Source organism: Diadema setosum, chromosome 19 (assembly GCF_964275005.1).
Source record: "Diadema setosum chromosome 19, eeDiaSeto1, whole genome shotgun sequence".
Classification (NCBI taxonomy): Eukaryota; Metazoa; Echinodermata; class Echinoidea; order Diadematoida; family Diadematidae; genus Diadema; species Diadema setosum.
In genome coordinates, this window is record NC_092703.1 from 26,178,532 (window position 1) to 26,200,238 (window position 21,707).

Below are 21,707 nucleotides of genomic sequence, written 5' to 3' on the forward strand. Positions count from 1 at the left end.
TTTCATACATCAATTTTAAAGGTACTAAGTATTTGACATTAAAGCATGAAATTTCATTTTTGAAGAATATTTGCACAAATTGTCCATATTCATACCCATGTCATGTACTACATTAAACACACATGGCCTTTAACCAGCTTGGGTTATTCTGTTTTTCCTTTTTACCCGTGACACATGATGAATAGCAAAGATGTTTTGATAAATGCTAACAAGTTTCTGTATTTTCATTGTCATAAACTTTTAATAGGCTTTTTTAAAAATTAAAAAAAAAAAACTTTAGGCACAGAACACTCACCAGAAAATGTTCCTTTCGAAAAGAATCTGGCTTTGGTTTCTTTCCTGAGTGAATAGCAAAGCAGAAAGGATGTGATAAGTTTTGATGGAATAGCTACAGCCTCAAATATAGTGAAAAACAAAACAAATACAACTTCAAGAGGAGAAGAATTACATGTGGTATGTAACAGTCTTAACATTCCAAATTTTGAAAAACCCAATTTGAGTGATATCCCAATTTCCATGACTCCTAGTACTAGTTTAGTACATTTGCTACATCATCAAATCTCTTGACTTCAAAGCAATAGTTGGTTAGTTCAGCATGTAGAAATAATACATATTCTTGCTTGATTTCAATTATCACAACAAACTTAAGGGACAGCTTTGGCAACTATCTACCCTACTTACACTGTAGGCCTATTATTCTTGTAGACACATAAACATGGCTTCCATGAATATTCACAGAGTGAACCAGTGGAGAGAACAATGCATATTTGTGACCGTGCACCTCAAAACGAACATAAAGTCGCACACACTGATTTTGCGTGAGGACTGAAAATAAGTGAAATGGGTCAACCTAGCCGAACTTGACTTTTTCATATTTTCTGAAAGAGCGGGTCTTCTTTTACATTATGCTAAAATTTGGTATCATAAAACGGGCAGGAAAGTGTATTTTTTAGCAGTTTATCTCGAACATTTTTGGTAGAATAGTGTGATTAGGTGTGTCTTTAGAATCCCTTTTTCATTTTTGAAAAACCTTACCCACACCCTTCACTTTCAACTCTAATAACTTTTGAAAGGATAGTGCTACTGCGTTTAAAGTTGGCATTAATTATGGACAGAATGTGTTAATGAGGCATGCTTAATTTCAGTTTAATCTGATAATCCCTTCATTGTTGTTACTCTGGTGGTTTACTTCCTGTTTTTTGTCCCATTCATCGCACAGCCAGCATGGTTTGGTAAAGATTAAGCGCTTGAATAGACACTGTACTTCAGAGCCTCTTTTCTCAGTTCACACTTTTCCTGAGTTTGTGTTTTCTTTCCAATATTTAGATAGGTTAGGAGAGTCCATTTGATTTGAGTTATACATCATTTTAAAGCTTAAAGTCCGTTCTTTCAGAATATGGTCTTAACTAAAAATTCATGTCTGGCGACTTTTTGTTTGTTTTGAGGTGCATGGTCACATTTGTTTGCTGTTTCCACTTTTCAGGGTTCCTCTTTTTTGACTGATCTTTATTCATAGTTCCATATTCTTTCATTAAGAATGATGTGCCATTTATCATTGTGACATGTCAGCATGTAACGTGTGGCAAAGGCAGCAATTATCATGATTATGCAAACAGCAGATAAGCAGTCATCTTCAAGTTCAAGATGTTTTACCTTTCTTCACATTTTAATGTCCAAGGTTCTAACCAGACAGGAGAATGAGGTCACTGGAGTAGGAGGCCATCCTCGATCATTATTACTAGACCTACCCAGTTTGTATTAGCTTGCTAAGTCACTCTCATTTCCATCAAAACTTGCCTGAATAAACTTTGTTCTTGTCCGCATTGTCAAACCACCTCTGCACTTCATCCACAGTGCAATTTTCCCTCACAAACTCTTCCACAAGCCACTGGTTCTCCTTGAGATAATGCTTTACCTCACCATGGGTTGTCAGAATTCCTGAAAAAGAGCAAGGATGATCCAACGGCTGAAACCACTACCACTACCAGACTCAAACAGAATCTGATGTTACACTATTGAACCGTCTACTGTGTTGTGATCATGTATGGTAGCCCTACTACATATCGACCACCCTTATTGAAACCGACCGCGTATAATTCGCGCACTGAACACTTAGTACGCACTTCTCTGCACGCAAAGCACAAATGTATTGGCTTTGAATGTAGATTAGGATGGTGTGGGAAAACGCGATAATTCACTGTTCATAATGGTTTTAATCAAGGACAAAATTTCGAATGAATATTTTCACCGAATCGTAAAGACAGCACAATGTAATGTCTATGGAAGTTTCTAAAAGGCTTCTAAAAAGCTTCGTACAACACGGTGTTCAATACAACTCGGTTTACGTGCATTGTCAATGCAAAATCAGCGGTCGATCCTAAAAACGCGATTTACCGCAGGGAGCTGAAACGAGGCCTGGCAAGTTCGTCGGCGATATTTTTGCACTGAAACTTCGAATCGAAAAGGGAACAACGGCATTTGATAGAGCTGGATTTTCTCAATCACGGAGGTCAAGTTTTTTACGTGAATTTCAGTGTTAAATATTCTTATCAAGCAAATAAACATTAGGCGGTCGATTAGTAGTAGGTCCAACCCTACAAATCAATTGTTAGATCTAGACCAGTCTATTCATGAACAATTAAAGATAGACATCTACAGGATTTATCACTGCAACAGTTGTCTACAGCAATTAGATCCTAAATTCATCTCTTTTAAGGTTTTTGTTGTTTTTTTATTTGCTTTTTTTTCTAGCTGTCCATGCATGTGCAGAACTGTTTGGTCCTCAAAAACTTGTGATGTCGCTGGTTCTAAACTACATTCATTGTCATCTTCTATGTTAGCTAGATTAGAACCCTGGGGCGCTCCTCAAACGACTCCAAGTGTTACACAGTAAACAAGGTATACTTAGACTAGAATCTATAGAATCTAAAATTAATAGACCCCACTGTGAACGCTTTATATTCGGGCTGGTTGCTGTTATTGAGGCCTACTCTATAATGTTACAGAGTACTCCCAAGCTCCACACCCAACAGCAGATATCAAACAAGTTACTCTAAAGTAACAGTAATAATACTAACTAGTTACAGGTTCTAGTATATATTCAACGGTGTAACGTACCACTCTTGCACTCATACGGAGTTCTCGGTTCTCTCACTGAAAAAGGTCTTTCAACTGCTGGAACAGGAGAATCCTTCGTTCTGTTGGGTGAAAACAACGACGGAGAGGAATTCCCTGGCAAGGGAGGCAGGCGACGTTCAAGTTGTTTCCAAGGAGAAGACATGATGATCAGCGCATCACTGACGGTTCGCCTTGTTTGGGATCTCCAAATGCAACTTTTGAGCAAGTTTTGTCAACCAACTTGACAATGCCAATGTCAACACACAGCAGGTGATGTCTGTCGAGTGTCAGAGAGCTGTGTGACCGTAAAGCCTCGTAGTCAGCGGGAGGGTTACGGCCTAATCGAAGGAAGGGTCTACGTCTAGACCTAACGTTAGTAGAAATTAAGTCTAACGTTAAATCGTTATGTCTATTAACGTTAGTCGTTAGGCCTGTCAACTGTATCACGCTGATGGTGAGTGAGGATCGACATCCACTCAGCTCTGAACGCCGGTCTCTCCACTCCGCTCTCTCTGCCTCTTTTCTGCGCTGCCTCTCGCTGGGCCCAGGCCCTTCCTGCCTGCGACGTTCGGCAGGTTTAGTACCGTTTACCCAGTCAGCTCAGTGATTTATAAAATTGCCACGAGAAATGAAATATCAATGCTTGTACACGCCTTGGCTTTACAGCAGAATAGACGGTTGTTCATCACACCATCAGTGAACGATGAGTTCCAGCCTGGTCTGACTGTTTTACTCTCTGAAAAATAAAGACATCCACAAATTTACTGCACCCTATAATACTCTAGCCTTTGTCCTTGATTCTTGAACGCATTATCGAGATATGAATACTCGTATAACGTTGCATGATGAATGCACGCGCGCGCATTTCATCGCGCTGGTGATGGCAGTCAATATTAAAGTGATTTTGTGATTCTATTTCATGTTTAATATTCTTAATTATAATCTTGCCTCGACTTGAATAAAATATGATTCTTTATCATCATTAAGGGGTGTGGAAATATGATTGAAGCAAGGCACGCAAAGGGACAGATATAAAAAAAAAAAAAAAAATCGGTGTTATGGTCGCAATGGTCATTCCCAATACAGTAGTGTGTAAAGCAGCTAGACAAGACAATGGTCTTTGAATTATCATACAAAGATACAACGTACGTAGGATACAACATAATAGACAGGCCCTATTATGTTTTTTAAAACAGTTTAGCCATTTATAATACAACCGATATTTCTTCATTCCATGCACTGATGATTGCTATCAAAATACATGTACATGTAATTCCAAATCTAGAAAAATCTCATGCAAATGACAAAGATGTTTTTAAGACTTCTTTGCTCTTTTACAAAATCGATGACTAATGTAGGTGATTAGTTTAAATACTTGCAAGTGACTGTGATTGGCATCATCATTTCGCAGAGGAATCAGTAGGCCTATAACTTTCTCAGGCACACATAATCCGATTTTAATGGGACGTTCACAGTTTTATTTGGTTGATGTAAAACTAACTCGATTAATCAAAGTCAAGTTGAACAAGAAAACGGATTTTACCTTTGAATAATAGCGCACCAGGCGGGATGAACGCGCACGACGGAAACAGCATGGTGACACGCGGAGGGTTCAAATCTTGCGAGATTGTGACCTACTTATTACGGTTACTTTATTTACATAATACACGAACCATTCATATTGACCGATTCTGTGACGCGCTATGTGTATTTTTGGCATGGGCGCAGCCATAGTGGGTGTATCAGCCGACCCCCCCCCCCCTTCGCACTCCCCCACCCCTCTCCCTACATTAGCACGCGCGCAGAATGAAAAACTGCTTTAGCCAATAGGCGTCTCGTACTGCAGCGCTGCCAACATTGGAAACTAGTTGAGAGTGAGACTCCTATAGGCCAATGCTATAATTTAGAAGTCAAAATGAGTGAGATCAATAGAAATGCATGCAAATGAAATAAAGTTTTAGAGTGAGAAAGGACCGAAATGAGTGAGTCTCACTCTCAATGAGTGAGAGTTGGCAGCCCTGTCGTACTGAGTGCGCGAATGCTTGCTTAGTGCGCGAACCTTTGTTACAAGTGCGTGTAAACATGTTGCCCCGGGGTGGGGGAGAGCAGGGGGGGGGGGGGGTCGGCTGATACACCCACTATGGCTGCGCCCTGTGCACGTTCTGTGGCCACCGGTCTGTGGCCCTGTGCCGTAAAATGTCTGCTGCCCTCAACGAACTCGAATCGGTCAATACAATGTAGTAGAATACTAGTAACGACCTTTCAAAATCTAGCTAAACATAAGCTCAAGTATAGCATACGTTGCCTACTACCTCTGCACGATGCCTTCAATACGTAGACCTACTTCTGAACAGCTAGAGCACTAGCAGTGCGCCTGAGTAGTGTAACTTATCTGTGTCAGTTGCTCCGTCATCTACGTTAGATGCTAACTTATTACAGCCCGTCTTGGTGGCTAGCAGATTCCACTGAACAAAACAAACTAAATTAACACCTACCCCCACCCGAACTGCTCACACGAAGGTGACTTCTTCCCAAAGCCTGCCTCCCCCCCCCCACGCAAAACAGTAATGAAAAAAAAAAAAATCCATCCAAATAACCTTAATAAGTAGCCCCCCCCCCCCCACACACACACACACACACATACACAACCGCGTGGTCGACGTTTGGTTTCGAATTTAGTGAACGGCTGAGTGATATATCACGCGGCGATCTTTGATGACGGGACTGAGGAACTTCATACGCGCATCAACTTGAAATAGCGGTTCCACGACATTAATTTTGCTCCAGCTTTATTGCTCCCATGAAATATGTGCACTATGATCAGCCAAACATAATCTTTCCATAAACCTAACCCTAATTCTAATCCTCACATCAAACTAAACCTAAAACTCCATCACAACCCTAACCACAGCCCTAAGTCCTTTGGAGAAAATAAGACCGGAGCTATTGTCGCAGGAGCAAATGTGTTTCCGAAATAAACCAATGCTGTATTTCAGCATGTTCTAATGAATAGCACATAGGGCTATGAATGTTTTAATAATTGGGTCATTTTTTTATCAACTCAGCAGATTACACCGCACAACCTGTATATTCGGCATAAAATAATATGCGCAGTCCACTTTGAGTTGACTGTGTATATACAACTGTATATGAAGAATTTGTTCGCAAAAACCGATAAGTCCATATTTGCCAAATGGAGATATTTGCGATTAAAGGTCAAGAAAAATAAAGAGAATGATAAGAAATTTTTTGCTTCTTTTGACCATAACTTCAAAAATATACCTTTACATGTAGTGACCAACATATCATTTAAAAGGTATTATTTTGTACTTTATGACAGAGACCGTACTTCAAAATCTTCAAAAAAGGACTTATCGGTTTTTGCGAACAAACTCTTCATATACATATATATACACACACACAAACGCACACACGCACACACACACACACATACACACACATACAGCTGTATGTATGTACAGCGCTGTATATCAATATATATATATATATATATATATATATATATATATGTAGATATAATGCAGAACATTGATACCATAATACAATATAAAAATAGCTATAATACTTGGTTACTGGAGGAGATAGAGAAATAAGGTCTATCATGTGTCTTCATGTGGAGGAATGAAAAAAAAACAAAGAAATGCACACATACAGCACATCAGGACCTTCAGTAAAACATCCAACATCATCACCATTTCACTTGTGACCTCACAGCAATTAATACACAAGTCGCACGGTGGCATCAATGTCATATCTATTTATTTAAAAGAGCATTTCTCAATTGCCTGGACTTTACTAAAGATATAAATTACAGGCATAATACACGGTGTGACACGGCACATATGAAAACCAGCGTGTGTATTATAGTACATGATCACATTTCCCTGTTCTGAATGATCAGATTGTAAATTTCCACATAAGGTACATAATATGTGCACCAATGAAAACAATCTAAAATACTGAAGAAACAGTAGTTTAAACTTAAAATGATGAAGCCACAGCTACTTGAGCTTCAAAAGAATATTCAGAATAATTTTGGTTGAAACAGAGATTCAGGTTTTAACTTTTTGCGAGATAATGAGAAACTACTTAAATGAAACATCAAAGAGCACATGATTCTAAGATGAATTTAAAGCTTACTTGACAAAAATCAGTTATGAAATGGCTGATATCAAATAACAGAGCTAAACTAGAAATGTCGCTATGGCAACTGGTATGCCTCCGCCATAATGCATGGTTCTCCGAATAAGTCTATTGCACAATGTCTTGACAATGTGTGATGACAGTTTCACGTAACTGGCAAAATATTAAAATGACAGGTTTGTCACAAAAGCATTGAGTGTTCACTTTCCTTGAACTAGGTTTATTTGGATGAATGGCTACACTGTCTAAGAGTGTAGGTATTTGGGGATTTGAGGATTTGTACCCAACTTTTGACCCTTTTATAAGTTTAAAGAAGAAGTGAAATTTAGCACTTTCACTTGACCTTTGACCTTTTGACCTTTGGGCAAGAAACTTCCAAGAGAATCTGTATTGAGTAATACATGCATACACTAAGTTTCAACAAAAAATCCTGCAGGCATTGCACAGATAAGAGAGAAATAATGACATTTTGATGAGTTGACCTTGACCTTTAACCCATGACCTTTGACCCATGACCCCTAAATTCCCTACATGATCACTGCCAGTCAATACATGCATATGATACTAAGTTCCATGAAGATACTTTGAAATATTTGTGAGATATGGAGAAAAAAGTGAAATTTTAACATTTTCACTTGACCTTTGACCCTTGACCTTTGACCTTATGACCCAAAGCTTTCTCTGGGGAATCTATATTTGGTAGTTCATGTATACAGTACACCAAGTTTCAAGAAAATATCTCCAGGCATTGCATAGATATAGGGGAAATAGTGAAATTTTGAGCATTTGACCTTGAGCATGTGCGCCCAAAAGTTGATAGGCACAACTTCGCCCACTCAAACATATACATGCCAAGTTTCATTAAGATACCTCTAACAGTTTTTTAGATACGCTGTCCACAAAATTGATTATGGACGGATGGACGGACGGACGGACGGACGGACAGACGGACGGACAACCCGAAAACATAATGCCTCCGGCAACACTTCGTGGCAGAGGCATAACAAAGTGGCCCTAATAAACGGTTTGTCCCACCTTTTATTATGACCTCTTTGTTTTTGGATATATATCTCAGCCATTTCAAAACCGATTTTCATCAAATAAACTTTTGTATGGTCTTTAATATTTCACATTAGTTTCCAATTATCTCACAAAAAGCTAAAATCTGAATCCCCATCTCAACCAAAACTACTAGTATACCATCCCTTAAACCCGTGACTGGAGCAACTAAATTCAACAGACATGATTGCAGAGGGTTGACGCAGTTCACCGCTGCGAGATTTTGATGTTGGTACAGAGGCACAAGACAGAAATTATTTAAAAGAGTCCATTGAATCATACATGGTGTGGGTTTGTTGCTAGCCTTTTGTCAAGGCCCTCTCGCTGTAATGGGCGAGCAAAGCAAGCCCAGCCGAGCGCGACAGCACAAGGGCCTTTTGAGATCTGCTTCATACATTATTATTCATGACATGTGAACCCTACTGAATATTCATTATTAACGGGTTCTGGTCGACCAATGGAATGGCGGCTCCCCACATCGTCAGCCTTGGTGTTGTCATGACTGTTTGCATGCATCACTGACCACTGGTGGAGGTCTGTGGCGTGCATTCGCTGTATTCAAATCGGGTTCGAGCAGACAGTCACGCTGATTGGTCGATTTTGCTCCCGAAATCGGGAAGCAAAAGTCGGTAATTCAAAGGCCTAACAAACGGATGCGAAGCAGATCTCAAAAGGCCCTCGCGCGCGCAACCCAACTCAGCTGGGCTCTCTTCACCATACAGCGAGAGGGCCATGACAAAAAGCTAGTTTGTTGCCAGCTAGGCTTGTCTTGTGTCACACACCATGGTAGTCTTCATGAACAGAAGGAAATTTCGGCAGGAAAGAGCACATTAGTGAACTATACTCCAAAAAGAATAGATAAACATTGACTCATCGATGCCACAGTAGAGTTCACAATTGAGCACAGGCAATTATCACGCCAAGAGTAAAGGTGGGGACATTTAATAGTAAATCCACATTGCACATCTACTCTTGACGGGAAATATGTGAAAAACCTAACTCCATGCACCAGGTTTGGTGAAGTGATAGAAACTTCTCGATTGTGTCATCAAAAGCAGGCAACACGTTGGGTGAGAGAGGTGGTATTCATGTTGGGTTGACTGAGTTGGAAAACTTTTTTTTTTAATAGCACAATGCTAATGAGTGACCGTACAACCTAAATTAGTCATCGCTCATTCATGCGGCTGTGAATCGCAATGGACACAGTAATGGCCATCAATTGCTACTGTTTCTTAAATGGGTGGATGGATTATGAAGCCAATTCATATATTTAACCCTATTCTAACTGGGCTATTTGAGACCAAGTTTTTACTGGGGGGGGGGGGGTCAATTTGACCCCCCCTTCAGATCTCGGCCGCCGATCGCGCAATCGCCGCAAAATTTTGCCTGAACATAGAGCCGGATGTCAACTACAAGATTACATGGTCATACAATAGAAAAATGTTGATTTCATATTTTTTGATAAATTAATTATGCAAATTAATGCATGAAATCATATTTTCACCTATAACTCCATCAAAAAGACTGAAGGATTATTAAATTTTTGTGTCAGAGTTCCTCAAGACACATCAAACAATTTTCTTGTAAAAAAATAGTGCAATCAAAATCATTTTCTTTGTTTTTTATTGTTTTGTTAATTTCTTATGTATTTTATTGTTTTTTCGATCTTTTGTTTTCTATTGTTTTTTTGCCAAAATTTGTTGGAGGCACTTTTTCAAGCTTATCTACATTAGAATTGATTTATTTCAATGGTTAAAAGTTGAAATAATCTAATTTATATCAATTAAACAAAAAAACACAGTTTGCATTGGATTTGCACACAAAATCATGAATTTGAGCGGTTTTCGGGTTGACATGCATATGCAAAACATTGCATAACTTCAGAACGGTGTACCCGGACGTCGCAAATTTGGTCTCAAAATATGCGGGAGACTTCAATGAAAAAAGTCATGAAATGACGCGGTAAAATCTTTGCGCGTTGCGGAATCGCGGCGCGAAACGTCGAGGGGGGGTCAATTTGACCCCCCCCCCCCCCCAGTTAGAATAGGGTTAAGGAATAAGAATATGTAGAGGACAATGAATACATTTCCTTTCTACACGAAAATGTACCATTCCCTTAACAGAAATATCCCTGTAAAGATTATGCGAAAAATTGGTAACAGTTGTCCACATTTATCACAAAACATTTAAAACGTAGGATAAACTTAGTACATTGTGCCGCTGTGTAGATTTAGCCATTTGCACACACGAGTCCAAAGACAGGGCCATCAACCAATCAGTGGAGGGCACAGTAAGTGGTGGTGAGCAGCATAATTTGGGTCACTGGTAAACAGTGGGACAGCCCATTTGAAAATCTGATGCTCACCGCTCAATGCATGTGCACTGCTTGTATGGGACAGTCACTGCAGCCATCGACTGACTACTAGGTTACGACACATATCGAAAAGTCCCTGCTAGTGTCAATAACTTTAAAGACGTGCCTGTGACAGAAACAATTTAATCAGATTCAAATAATTTTTTGTACATTGTAGCATAAATTAAATCAAATTAAATCATTCAAAAATTGATTATTAATTCATTAATTAACCTGATGGACCCGCAAGCCAAAAACCATGCCGCCAGCACAAGTCTCTATGCACTGGCAGATGGAAAAAAAAAAGAAGAATCTGCTCAATTAATAGATATCACACTTAATAGACTTTGTCTTATCCCACAAGATAAAGACTGTGCAGAGTTGACTGTGCACAGGCAAACTTTGTCTATGTTATCCTTTGATAGGAACATTAATAATGCTGTCACATTTTACACTGAAATTCAGTGAAAGTTTGAAAGGAGGGCCCTCTTGGTGTAGAAGTCATACCCTAAATACCCCTGCCTCACCCCAATCAACATCTGTAAAGAGCAGAAACTTTGTTTGCAGATGTGGAGGAAGTTAAATTGCCTGATACCAAAATTGGGAATGGGGGAACGAAGTTGACTCTCATGCTATCTAAAAGTACAAGTACAACTTTAAAAAAAAAACGAAGAATTGAAATTAACAAGAAAATAAAATGCATCAAAAATTAAATGTTTTCAAGTAAATTCAATAGAATTAAATGTATGTGGAATATTACCCCATCCCCCCCAAATCCACTTTAGAGATTTCATGTGGAATATTACCCCATCCCCCCAAATCCACTTTAAAGATTTCATGTTTGAATAGCTACATTAAACGGATGGCATAGTATCGGTTGAGGTGATGATTCAGCTTTTAACTTCTTGCAAGATACACTGTACTTAGAAACCATTTTTTGAAATGTTAAAAAGCATACAATTTTAAGAGGAATTCAAAGTTTATTTGATGAAAATCAGTTTTGAAATGGCTGAGAAATCCAAAAACAAAAGTAAAACAAAGTGATCCTAATAAAAGGTGAGTCCCACCTTTTATTAGGATCACTTTGTTTTGGATATCTCTGCCATTTCAAAACCAATTTTCATCAAAGAAACCTTGAATTCCTCTTAGAATTATATGCGCTTTAATATTTCATATGACAATTCCCATTATCTCAATAAATTATCATTAAAAAAAAACAGTTGGAATCCTGAAGCCCTACCTCAACCAAAATTGAACCATCCTTCAAAGCCAAAACATACAGTAGTTCTCATATGCCTGCAGAACTGTCGACTATTGCTCTAAAAATGTACACACACGGATAAGAAATGTGTGAAATGATGCTGTAATTCTGCAAATTCAAAATGATGGGAGATGAATTCTGAACCCTTCTGAGAACTACGTTTTGGCTTTAGCCTCCTTTCAACCACATGTACCTCTAATATTCATATGTACCTGCAGATATCTCATCTGAAGATAGGAGCATGTTATTTAGAAAATTCTAAAAATCTTGATGAAGACCATAAACTTGTCACCAGAGCTCATACAATATTCTATTAAAACCAGAGGTCTCAAAGCTACGTACTGTACAAGCTGTTATTTCTGCTTACAGATATTTTCACAAATGAGGAGGTCACACACATTTTTGCGGAGATGCTGTTTTCCAGAATTGACACCGAGGCCATCATATTAAAGGACAAGTCCACCATCATATACATGTAGATTGAGTGAATGCAGCAATATTTGTAGGACACATCGGTGAAAGTTTGGGGAAAATCGAACAATCCTTTCAAAAGTTATGAATTTTTAAAGTATCTGCACTGTCACTGCTGGATGTCAAGACTACTAGAGTGTATGATGTCACATGCGTACAATGATATAAGGAAAATGTAAAGAGAATTTCACATAATGTTACTTTTTGAAAAAAGTACATATTTCCTTGACTCGTCACTGACGTAAGGGTAATATTGTTCTTCCTTGCCTTCAGAAAGAGGGAAGTCAAGTGTTCTTTTATTATGTGAGAAAAGTGAAAATATCTTAAATTTTCCTTATACTTTCTTTATATCATTGTACACATGTGACATCACAAGCTGTAGTAGTCTTCTCATCCAGCAGTGACTAAGCAGAAACATCAAAAATCCATAACTTTTGAACAGATCGTCCGATTTTCCTCAAACTTTTGCTGATGTGTTCTATTAATATTGCTGCATTCACTCAATCCACATGTCTATGAAGGTGAACTTGTCCTTTAAAGTGTACTACATGTATTAACTGTGACCTAGGGCAAGACAAGATTTTTGTGTGCTGTTAAATCCATGATCCAACAGTGACTTGCAAATTCGCAAAAATTAAACCCTTTTGAAAATAACAGCTAATACAGTATTGTGTCTTACAACACAGCTGTAAGCTGTGCCTTGGAGGTACATGTGAGGTTTACTCTTGTAGAGGTTAATCACGGCCAGGTTATCTTCTTTATCTTCTTTTTATGAGAGGCCCCTTCAGAGACATCTGTAACATCCTGTAAAATTCAAACACACAAGAAGATCTCAACAAGTCTCTGCGTGCCTGCATTCTATTGGAAAAATGCACTTCCTGCATTCAGTTCCATTCAAAAATGCAAAAATAAAATCAAACTGAAACTGAAACTGAAATTCCCTATAATAACTCAGCTTTTTCATAACCGTGCAAAAATGTTTAAAAATTTAAAGGTGCATGGTCCCGGTGTTTTAGTCAAATGTGTACGCGGGCGCATGGCGCAAGTTTCCTATAGAGACCTACGCTATCGACTTCTCTTTGGCGCTTACGCTTTGGCCCACTTTCCCCGAGTCCGAAGAAGTCCGATTCACTGTAGTCAGTGGTCCGATCACAGTTCGGCTCATGATTCGGCTGAGGAGGATGACAGCTTAAGCAAATTTCTTTTGTGATGTCATAATAACAAGCACATGCACGCACCCTGGCATTACTACAGACTGCGCGATGCGCAAAGAAGACAACAAAGGCAAAGTTACTTAGCAACACCTACGCACTTTACTCTTGATGACAGCTCAACTTCGGTAACCTTCATATCGATGCTAACGGTGATCGGCAGTATCATGAACAGCACCATCTATACTACCGGGACTATGCCCCTTTAAGATTTAAATCTTTCCTATATGAATGTGCTGCATTCACTGGGATTTCCCCAGATTCCATTTCAAAAGATGCAATGTGACTCATTTGCACTTCACATACCCCCTACACATAGATTTCTCTCTTGAATGCACAATAAAGACAAGGATATTGTGGTTAAGCAGTTCATGTAAAAAACGCAAGACTAACAATAAAAAAAAAAACACTTACTGGATACAATGACTGGTTCAACATCAATTTAGTTCAGTCTAGCTAAACACTTCAGTTACATTCATTTTTAATACTGAATTGTAAAGACATTAAAGAAGAAACATTTTTCTTTTTATTCTATTCAAATGCAATAAGTCGCAGTACACGGTTTCAGACCAAAGATGGTCATTTTATTACCTCTGCCAAGGGAGATGGTTATGTATTCATTGTTTGTGGGTGCAAAATAACTCAATAAGTTGTGCACAGATACAGATGAAACTTGCAGGAAAGGTTGAGAATGACACAAGGAACAGATGATTAATTTTTGGTAGTCATCCAGATATTTTTATGGATTTTACGAAGGATTTTCCATACTCTGACGGGTAGGGTCAGTGAATTTGGGAGTTCAAGCTGCGCATTTTTTAGATTTTCATACACGCACTAAAGTGCATGCTCTAGTTTCTGCCAGAGCTAGGTGCAGTGCCCCACGCAGCTGAGGGTTTATGGCATAACAAAGGCTTCTACGTATATTGGGAAATTGGGCAATTTTTCAGCATGCATACATATGGGTGGAAATCACTGATCTCTATGGAAGAGCAAGATCATCTGCTGAAAGTAGCTGCTTGGCGGAGGTCTGCACTCAGAGAGTGCTTTTCTAGTTCTTTTTTCTTTTTTGGGGAGGGTTGGGGGTGGGGGGAGATGTGGAGTTGAATTTCAGTTGTCTTTGTGATGCTCAATATGTTTCTTAGTGAGCTATGACACAGAAATCTGACAAACACACCATGGAATGTGGTGCAAGAGCAGTAGAAAATGGTGTTTCAGGAGCAAGCTAGCCTCAAGATGAATAGATGTTCATAATCTAGAAAAATTATGGCACCATGGCATAACACTTCACATCTCATGCAGGCACTATTTCCCTGTGCAAGTTTTAATACATATAGCACAATTCAGACATTTCTTGTCTCCATGTTTTGCCACATGAGTGATCAGCATTATTTTCCGAGCTCTAGTTTCTTATAGGTAATCTGAGCCGATCCATCTATCCGGTTTCATGAAAATATCATTCCTGCATATGATCTAAAATTCCTCGGACCCTATTTTAAATCTAAAAATGTTGTTGATGCAGGATGTTCTGGCATCATCTACATAAAATGTAATTATACGTGTATGTACAAGTGTGTATTGCGTGTGTTCAGTATAGACTTGACTGAAAAGATTATGTGCTTGTGCGTTATTATGAGTGGACTGAACTATGCTCAATCTTCTCGAATGTATTCTTACCTCTCCATTTTCTGTGCTCTTTCTTTTCAGTGATATCTTCTTGACAGAACTTGGAGATTCTACCGTCGGTGACTTTGATGGACGTAAGATAGGCTTGTCTCCAGACCTTGGACTCGTCCCGTCTGGTTTTGATCCTGTTGGTGAGCGAACCAACTTCAGCGTTGATGACGAAGGTGATAACGGAGAACTTGATAATGATGATGGTGATGAAGAGGAGGAAGATTGACCTGAAACAAGCTTTCTGATTTTCAGATTACCAGTGGGAGACTTTGGTGTATCTCTATTTGAGTCACTTGACTTGCCTTGATTCAATTTCACTACTGATTTGCTCTTGTTAATGACCACTGGTGGGGGTTTCAGACGACTAATTCCATCTTGACTTGAGTCGAGGTTAGTCGAAATTAGTAGCCCTCCTTTTCGATCCCTGCAGAATAGAAGTTGAGATAGTGATTGACAAATTTGCAGATATCATGCAAAGACCTTCTCGCATTATAATTGCACAGCACAATGATGATCTAGATTTATTCTCACCAAGACATATAATGTGTCACAGAAGTTTCAGGCCGGAACATTAAGTATCGCATCAAACATAAACCTATAGTGCAAGGCTAACATGGTAAAGTTTGATGATCAACATGATGCTCACTGACCTTAACAGGAATCAAGTCAACATCAACATGTCAGAAACCTTCATTTGGGCATTGTTATTATATAGATAAAGTGAGTGTCTGCAGATCAACACATCCACTTACCCTAACCACCACATAAGTTTAACTCTGTTTGCGGCACTGTGGAAATCCCGTGTGCCAGAGTGCAACAGAGGCATGCCTTTAGAAAACATTCTGTAGTTCAAATCCATTAAACTTCTTATAGAAATTTTATGCTGGACATTCAATTAACAAAGTTGTAGAGATAATTCTTTGCTTTGTTATGTAAATTCTATTCCAAATCTATGATTATTTTTCTTTCAAATGGTCAGTGCATACAATGTGTACATTATTGTCCAGGTATGGGAGGCATGACTTTTGCACACCCAACCGTGAAAGAAAATTAGATTTCTTCAACCCCACCCCCCCCCCCTCCCCCATCATTGATGAGGCATTACTGAGGAGGTAAGAAGGACATTCACATTTACAGCCCTATTTTGCTTGGTTTAAATTTTTTAATGTAGTCTATTATGTGCCGTTGGTATCAATTTGCAAGCTGTTTTGTAATCAGCAATGCGACACATGAACGAAGCAGAATGAGCAAATCTGTACACAAAACTCACCTCTTGATCGCATTACCACTTGATTGTTTAGAATCTGTCACGCCTCTTCTGGGCATTTGTCGTGCCCTCACTGCGTCTAATTTCTCAATGACCTTCGCTGTGAGTTGACCTCTCCTGTTCTCCCGTGGCCGTCTTTGTGGTTTGGGGGTCACTGTCCTTAAGAAGATCTCCACCAGGGTTTCTTTATCTTCTTTCTGTGATGCATCTAACCTGATACATCTCTGTTGACAAAAAACAATTCAGCATTTTAGCTTTCATGTCATCCCGTTGCTTGCAGTTTGCAGTGCAAATCATTGACTGGTGGAGTTTGCTACACTTGCCAGGGCAGGAGTATACAGAGTAACTACAAGATGATCTTTCAGAGTATACCTCATTCTAAAGACTAGGCATAGCTAATTATATCCAAACTATTCTCTCAAGTATGGGGGCATCATCATAAAACAACAACAACAACAAAACATCAAAAACACCAATTCAGAGGTAATGGTTCTGAGTGGCCTTAAGTGAATGCAAACTTATGAATCATTAGTGAATTTGGTACTACAGAATAACACAGCATTTGATGAACACAGAAGCAGATCTACAAATCTTGGTCATGACCAAGACGTAATTCCGAGGCGCTCCATTACACAGTTGTACACTTCGTGTTCAGGCTGGTCACACTAACTCTAGACCGATGCCAAAATAAATACTACTACATGCCTACACTACAGTAAATTGTATTGGTGAAGTATCACTATCGTCAGTATTGTACACTTTGTTTGCATTATAATAATTATAGAAATACTGGAGTCTAGAAAATTAGTAGAATACAAATTGCATTTACTTTGCCATGCAGACTATCAAAATCTCCACTAGACTATAGCTTTCTAAGCTCATAGGTCTAGTAAAATTCAAACAAAAATAGTAAATTTTACTTTATTAGAAGATTCTAACATATTGCAGTATAGATCAAGATCAAAAGTAAAGTCCATACTCTGCTAACATTCTACAAATATCTATATCCGCTACTTCGCAGAACTGTATGCAAATTATGAATGTTTAGTGGACTGAGCTACGCACACAGCGTATAAAAAGCAGAGGTGAAAGTGATGGTTTAGTATTGGTGGAGAGTATTGGGCTTTTAACTTTTTGCAAGATACACTGTACCAAGGTCCCAGAACCACTTAACACTGACTTTGTGACTTATGAAATTTTATTAATTAATACATACAGAGCATATCTGCATACCATTCTGTATAAAGTCATAGGAATTCCAGGAATCCAGGTTTATCATGTTTATATGATAAAAATTATGATGAAAATCGGTTTTGGAATGGCCAAGACATCCACAAATAAAGTAAAACAAAGCAATCCTGATAAAAGGTGCTGGTGCGGCGGGTCCCACCTTTTATAAGAATTGCTGTTTTCGAAATCTCAGCCATTTCAAAATCAATTTTCATCAAATAGACTCTAAACGTTGAATCTCTTTTTTGAATTAGGAATAGAAACCCTACATTCATGATTTGCAAGTTTTTCATTACCTTGGTACCGGTACTTATTATTACTACGGTAGGATGGTAGTGTAGATCCAATTACCGGATGCTTTTTTTCGTGGCTTTGAATTCCATACTCAGAGGATGAAATTTCGGCTAAAAATAACATCACTTATTCACAGACTCCTGGAAATTACGAATTCAGCCAACTTACGTCAATTGTTCGCTCCAGTTTTTAGAAAATATGCTTCAAACATACAGTACCCCTCTAAAAAAGTTGTCTTTTTGCGTGGTGCAAAATCGCATTGTATTACCGGACACGATTTTCGCAATGAAATAATCGACATCTTTCGCACCTAGTCCTTGCACAAGAATCACAATTTATCCCACAAATCACCGTACACATTCTCACCGAGCAGATGACAAAGAAAAAATCGGCAAATGAGGCTCAAATTTTGTATTTTACAGTAAAATTTCTGTCTTCAACATTTCGAACAGTTCACGCAATAAAACCTTGTGCGAAATCGACAACTGGTTAGACTCTACTTCTAGTTTACATGCTTTGTCTATGGGAGCTGCACACGCGGGTGACGAGTTGCGGGCCCTTTAGCGCACAACTATTCCACATCGTTGGCGTTTGAGGACGATAGCTACAAATTTCTGATATCGATCAGTGAACTTTTGGTTCTATTGGAATCTTCAACATATTTCCTGTATGTGAGTGGGATTTCATAGAATTTCAGTGATGAAATGTGATTCAAACATGCATAAATATTAACTACGACAAGGTGTGGGTCACTCAACCTCAACTATAAATTTGAGGTAAAATGTGAATTTCTTCGTGTTTTTACATTTTTATGTTGCGATTTCGGCCCACACAAAGTTCTGCGACTCAGGTCTATGAAGTCTCGCACGTACAGAATGTCATTAGTACGCAAAAATGTGTGTGTCCGGTAATACCATGGTGTCCGGTGACACCATGCTTGCATATACTAACAACAGGTCTATACTACTACACTAGCTACATGTAGGCCTAGGTCCTAACGATGGTTACTAAACTAAATTTACTTTAGGAATAAACAATCGCTATCTGAATCTCACCAAAAAGTGATAGAAATTCAAAGTCAGGTCTCAACCAAATTATTCCTTAAGTAACACTACTTAACCGACAAGTTTAATAAACTTGTACTAATAAACCAAAGGAATTCACCATTGTTTAATCCTGGCCAGAAGTATGAAGTGCACTGTGAGTGCTAACGTTAGTGCTGTAAAATTTAATGGCAATTAATGTATGGTAGCCCTACTACATATTGACCACCCTTATTGAAACCGACCGCGTATAATTCGCGCACTGAACACTTAGTACGCACTTCTCTGCGCGCAAAGCACATAAAAATGGATTGGCTTTGAATGTAGATTAGGATGGTGTGGGAAAACGCGATAATTCACTGTTCATTAATGGTTTTAACCAAGGACAAAATTTCGAATGAATATTTTCACCGAATCGTAATGACAGCACAATGTAATGTCTATGGAAGTTTCTAAAAGGCTTCTAAAAAGCTTCGTACAACACGGTGTTCAATACAACTCGGTTTACGTGCATTGTCAATGCAAAATCAGCGGTCGATCCTAAAAACGCGATTTACCGCGGGGAGCTGAAACGAGGCCACGCAAGTTCGTCGGCGATATTTTTGCACTGAAACTTTGAATCGAAAAGGGAACAACGGCATTTGATAGAGCTGGATTTTCTCAATCACGTAGGTCAAGTTTTTTACGTGAATTTCAGTGTTAGATATTCTTATCAAGCAAATAAACATTCAGTCCAAAATGCGCCTCTTTGCGGACGACAGCGTCATCTATAGAGAGATCATTACTCCGCATGATCACAACATCCTCCAACACGACTTACCCAAGCTGTCAGACTGGTCAAAGAAGTGGCTGATGGGTTTCAACATCCAGAAATGCGCAGTAATGACTATTACAAGAAAGCGCAAGCCCAGCATGCAAAGGTACACTCTACTTGACACCAACATCCCACGAGTAGATCAGTATAAATACCTTGGAGTCACAATCACACATGACCTCCGTTGGAGCGCCCACTGTCACGTCAGTCTGTGCTTTCTAAAGCCAACCAAACCCTAGGTCTGTTGCGGAGAACTCTGTCTCCATGTTCCAAAGAGGTGAAAGCCCAAGCTTACAAGTCACTCATCCGACCACAACTTGAGTATGGAGTTGAAGCCTGGAATCCCTATGACGTTACTACCATCTACCGATTAGAACAGGTACAACGAGCTGCTGCCCGTTTTGTCTGCCAAGACTATAGACGTACATCTCCTGTCACACCATTACTATCTAAGCTGAACTGGGACCTGTTACACACCCGCCATCTTCTTGCACAAGCAACAATGTTCTACAAAATACAACATAACCTGGTGAACATCTCCTTCCCAGCCATCATAATCCCAGCAACTTACATTGGCAGAAATGACCACCTCCTCAAATACTCAGTCCCGGAAGCCACAATCTGACAATTGATCCATACAAATATTCATTCTTCCCAAGAACAACAAAACTGTGGAACCGCCTACTATACTCTACAGTTACTACAAGAACACCTACTGCCTTCCAAGAGGCTGCCCTCCCATCTATTCGGAACATGCAGCCCCCAGTAGGATCCAGAATACTATAAATTCACCGGCTTGGTTTTTACTTGCACATGGCAAATTTTTATTTTGTACAATTGATTATTTACAGATTTGCCATCTGTAAATACACTCTGTCCGTCGGCCGTTGATGTCACCTTGTACCATCCCAGTATAGCTTCCCACGAAAAGCTGCAACAGGGATTACTCCTTCAAGGTTCAAGGCGGTCGATTAGTAGTAGGTCCAACCCTACATGTAAGCCAGGCCAGCACTACACAGTGTTAACTGACGAGGTTTAGGCCTACGTTGATTAACCCACACAAATATACGCTAGTGGGACTATACACACGTTACTGACGACCCCTTAGTTTAGTAAATAAAACCTACTGCGAGACGGCATTGCAGCTAATTAATAGCGCTTTTTATCAACAACATGACTGTGTCTGCTTACCTCTTCAAGTATGTCGACAAGGGTGTCTACAGATAGCAATTCTGGTTGCAAAAGATCGAGCGAAGAACCTCCCTCCACAGCCATGCCTACACCGCCTGCGACACCACGCAAGTTCATAATTGAAGAGAATACAGAAGGCATAATTGCAGCGTGCGTGAGCTCCTCACTTCACTCAACCAGCCAGCTCTATGCCAGCTCCTCATCTGCTAGCAAGCTCGCTGCTTGGCTGTGCACAAGGAAGTCAGTGCAATCAACCAGAACCCACCCTCTCCCTGAATCAACCTAGCGTAATGACGGGGAATTTTTGCGCAATGTTTGTGGCCCATTCTCAGAAAAAGTGTTCAAATACGGAATTTTGGTGTCGCCGACATTCCATGACAGTTTGCGGTTCCCTGAAACCTATTAGATACTATTTAAATGTTTATAGAGGACTTTATTTGTTAAAAATAAACACGATCAAATGCGGTTGTCTGCCTTTTTGCATAAAATTTTGCTGTTAAACTTCGTTAAGACCCCCAAAACGCAGTGTCGCCGGCTATTTTAGAATTATGTTTTATT

General features: G+C 39.3%; 2 protein-coding genes across 3 annotated transcripts in view; both read right to left on the minus strand.

The window, feature by feature from the left end:
• Positions 1-3,408, minus strand: part of LOC140242596 (cAMP and cAMP-inhibited cGMP 3',5'-cyclic phosphodiesterase 10A-like) — a 33,053-nt gene extending 29,645 nt beyond the window's left edge. The window contains exons 1-3 of the mRNA XM_072322347.1: positions 3,118-3,408; positions 1,798-1,938; positions 296-339 (exon numbers count right to left, since the gene is read on the minus strand). Coding sequence (XP_072178448.1) covers positions 296-339; positions 1,798-1,938; positions 3,118-3,280 — 348 coding nt within the window. The 5' untranslated portion in view covers positions 3,281-3,408. The remainder of the gene's footprint in view (positions 1-295; positions 340-1,797; positions 1,939-3,117) is intronic.
• LOC140243039 (ashwin-like) overlaps positions 1-21,327 on the minus strand; it is a 59,264-nt gene extending 37,937 nt beyond the window's left edge. Inside the window, exons 1-4 of one of the 2 annotated variants that reach the window (XM_072322779.1) lie at positions 21,150-21,327; positions 16,581-16,801; positions 15,311-15,734; positions 13,164-13,229 (exon numbers count right to left, since the gene is read on the minus strand). In XM_072322779.1, coding sequence (XP_072178880.1) covers positions 13,164-13,229; positions 15,311-15,734; positions 16,581-16,801; positions 21,150-21,290 — 852 coding nt within the window. In that variant the 5' untranslated portion in view covers positions 21,291-21,327. Of the gene's footprint in view, positions 1-13,163; positions 13,230-15,310; positions 15,735-16,580; positions 16,802-21,149 lie in introns of those variants that run through there. The other variant, XR_011902159.1, reaches the window with a different exon arrangement.
• Between the last annotated feature and the right edge of the window lie 380 nt (positions 21,328-21,707).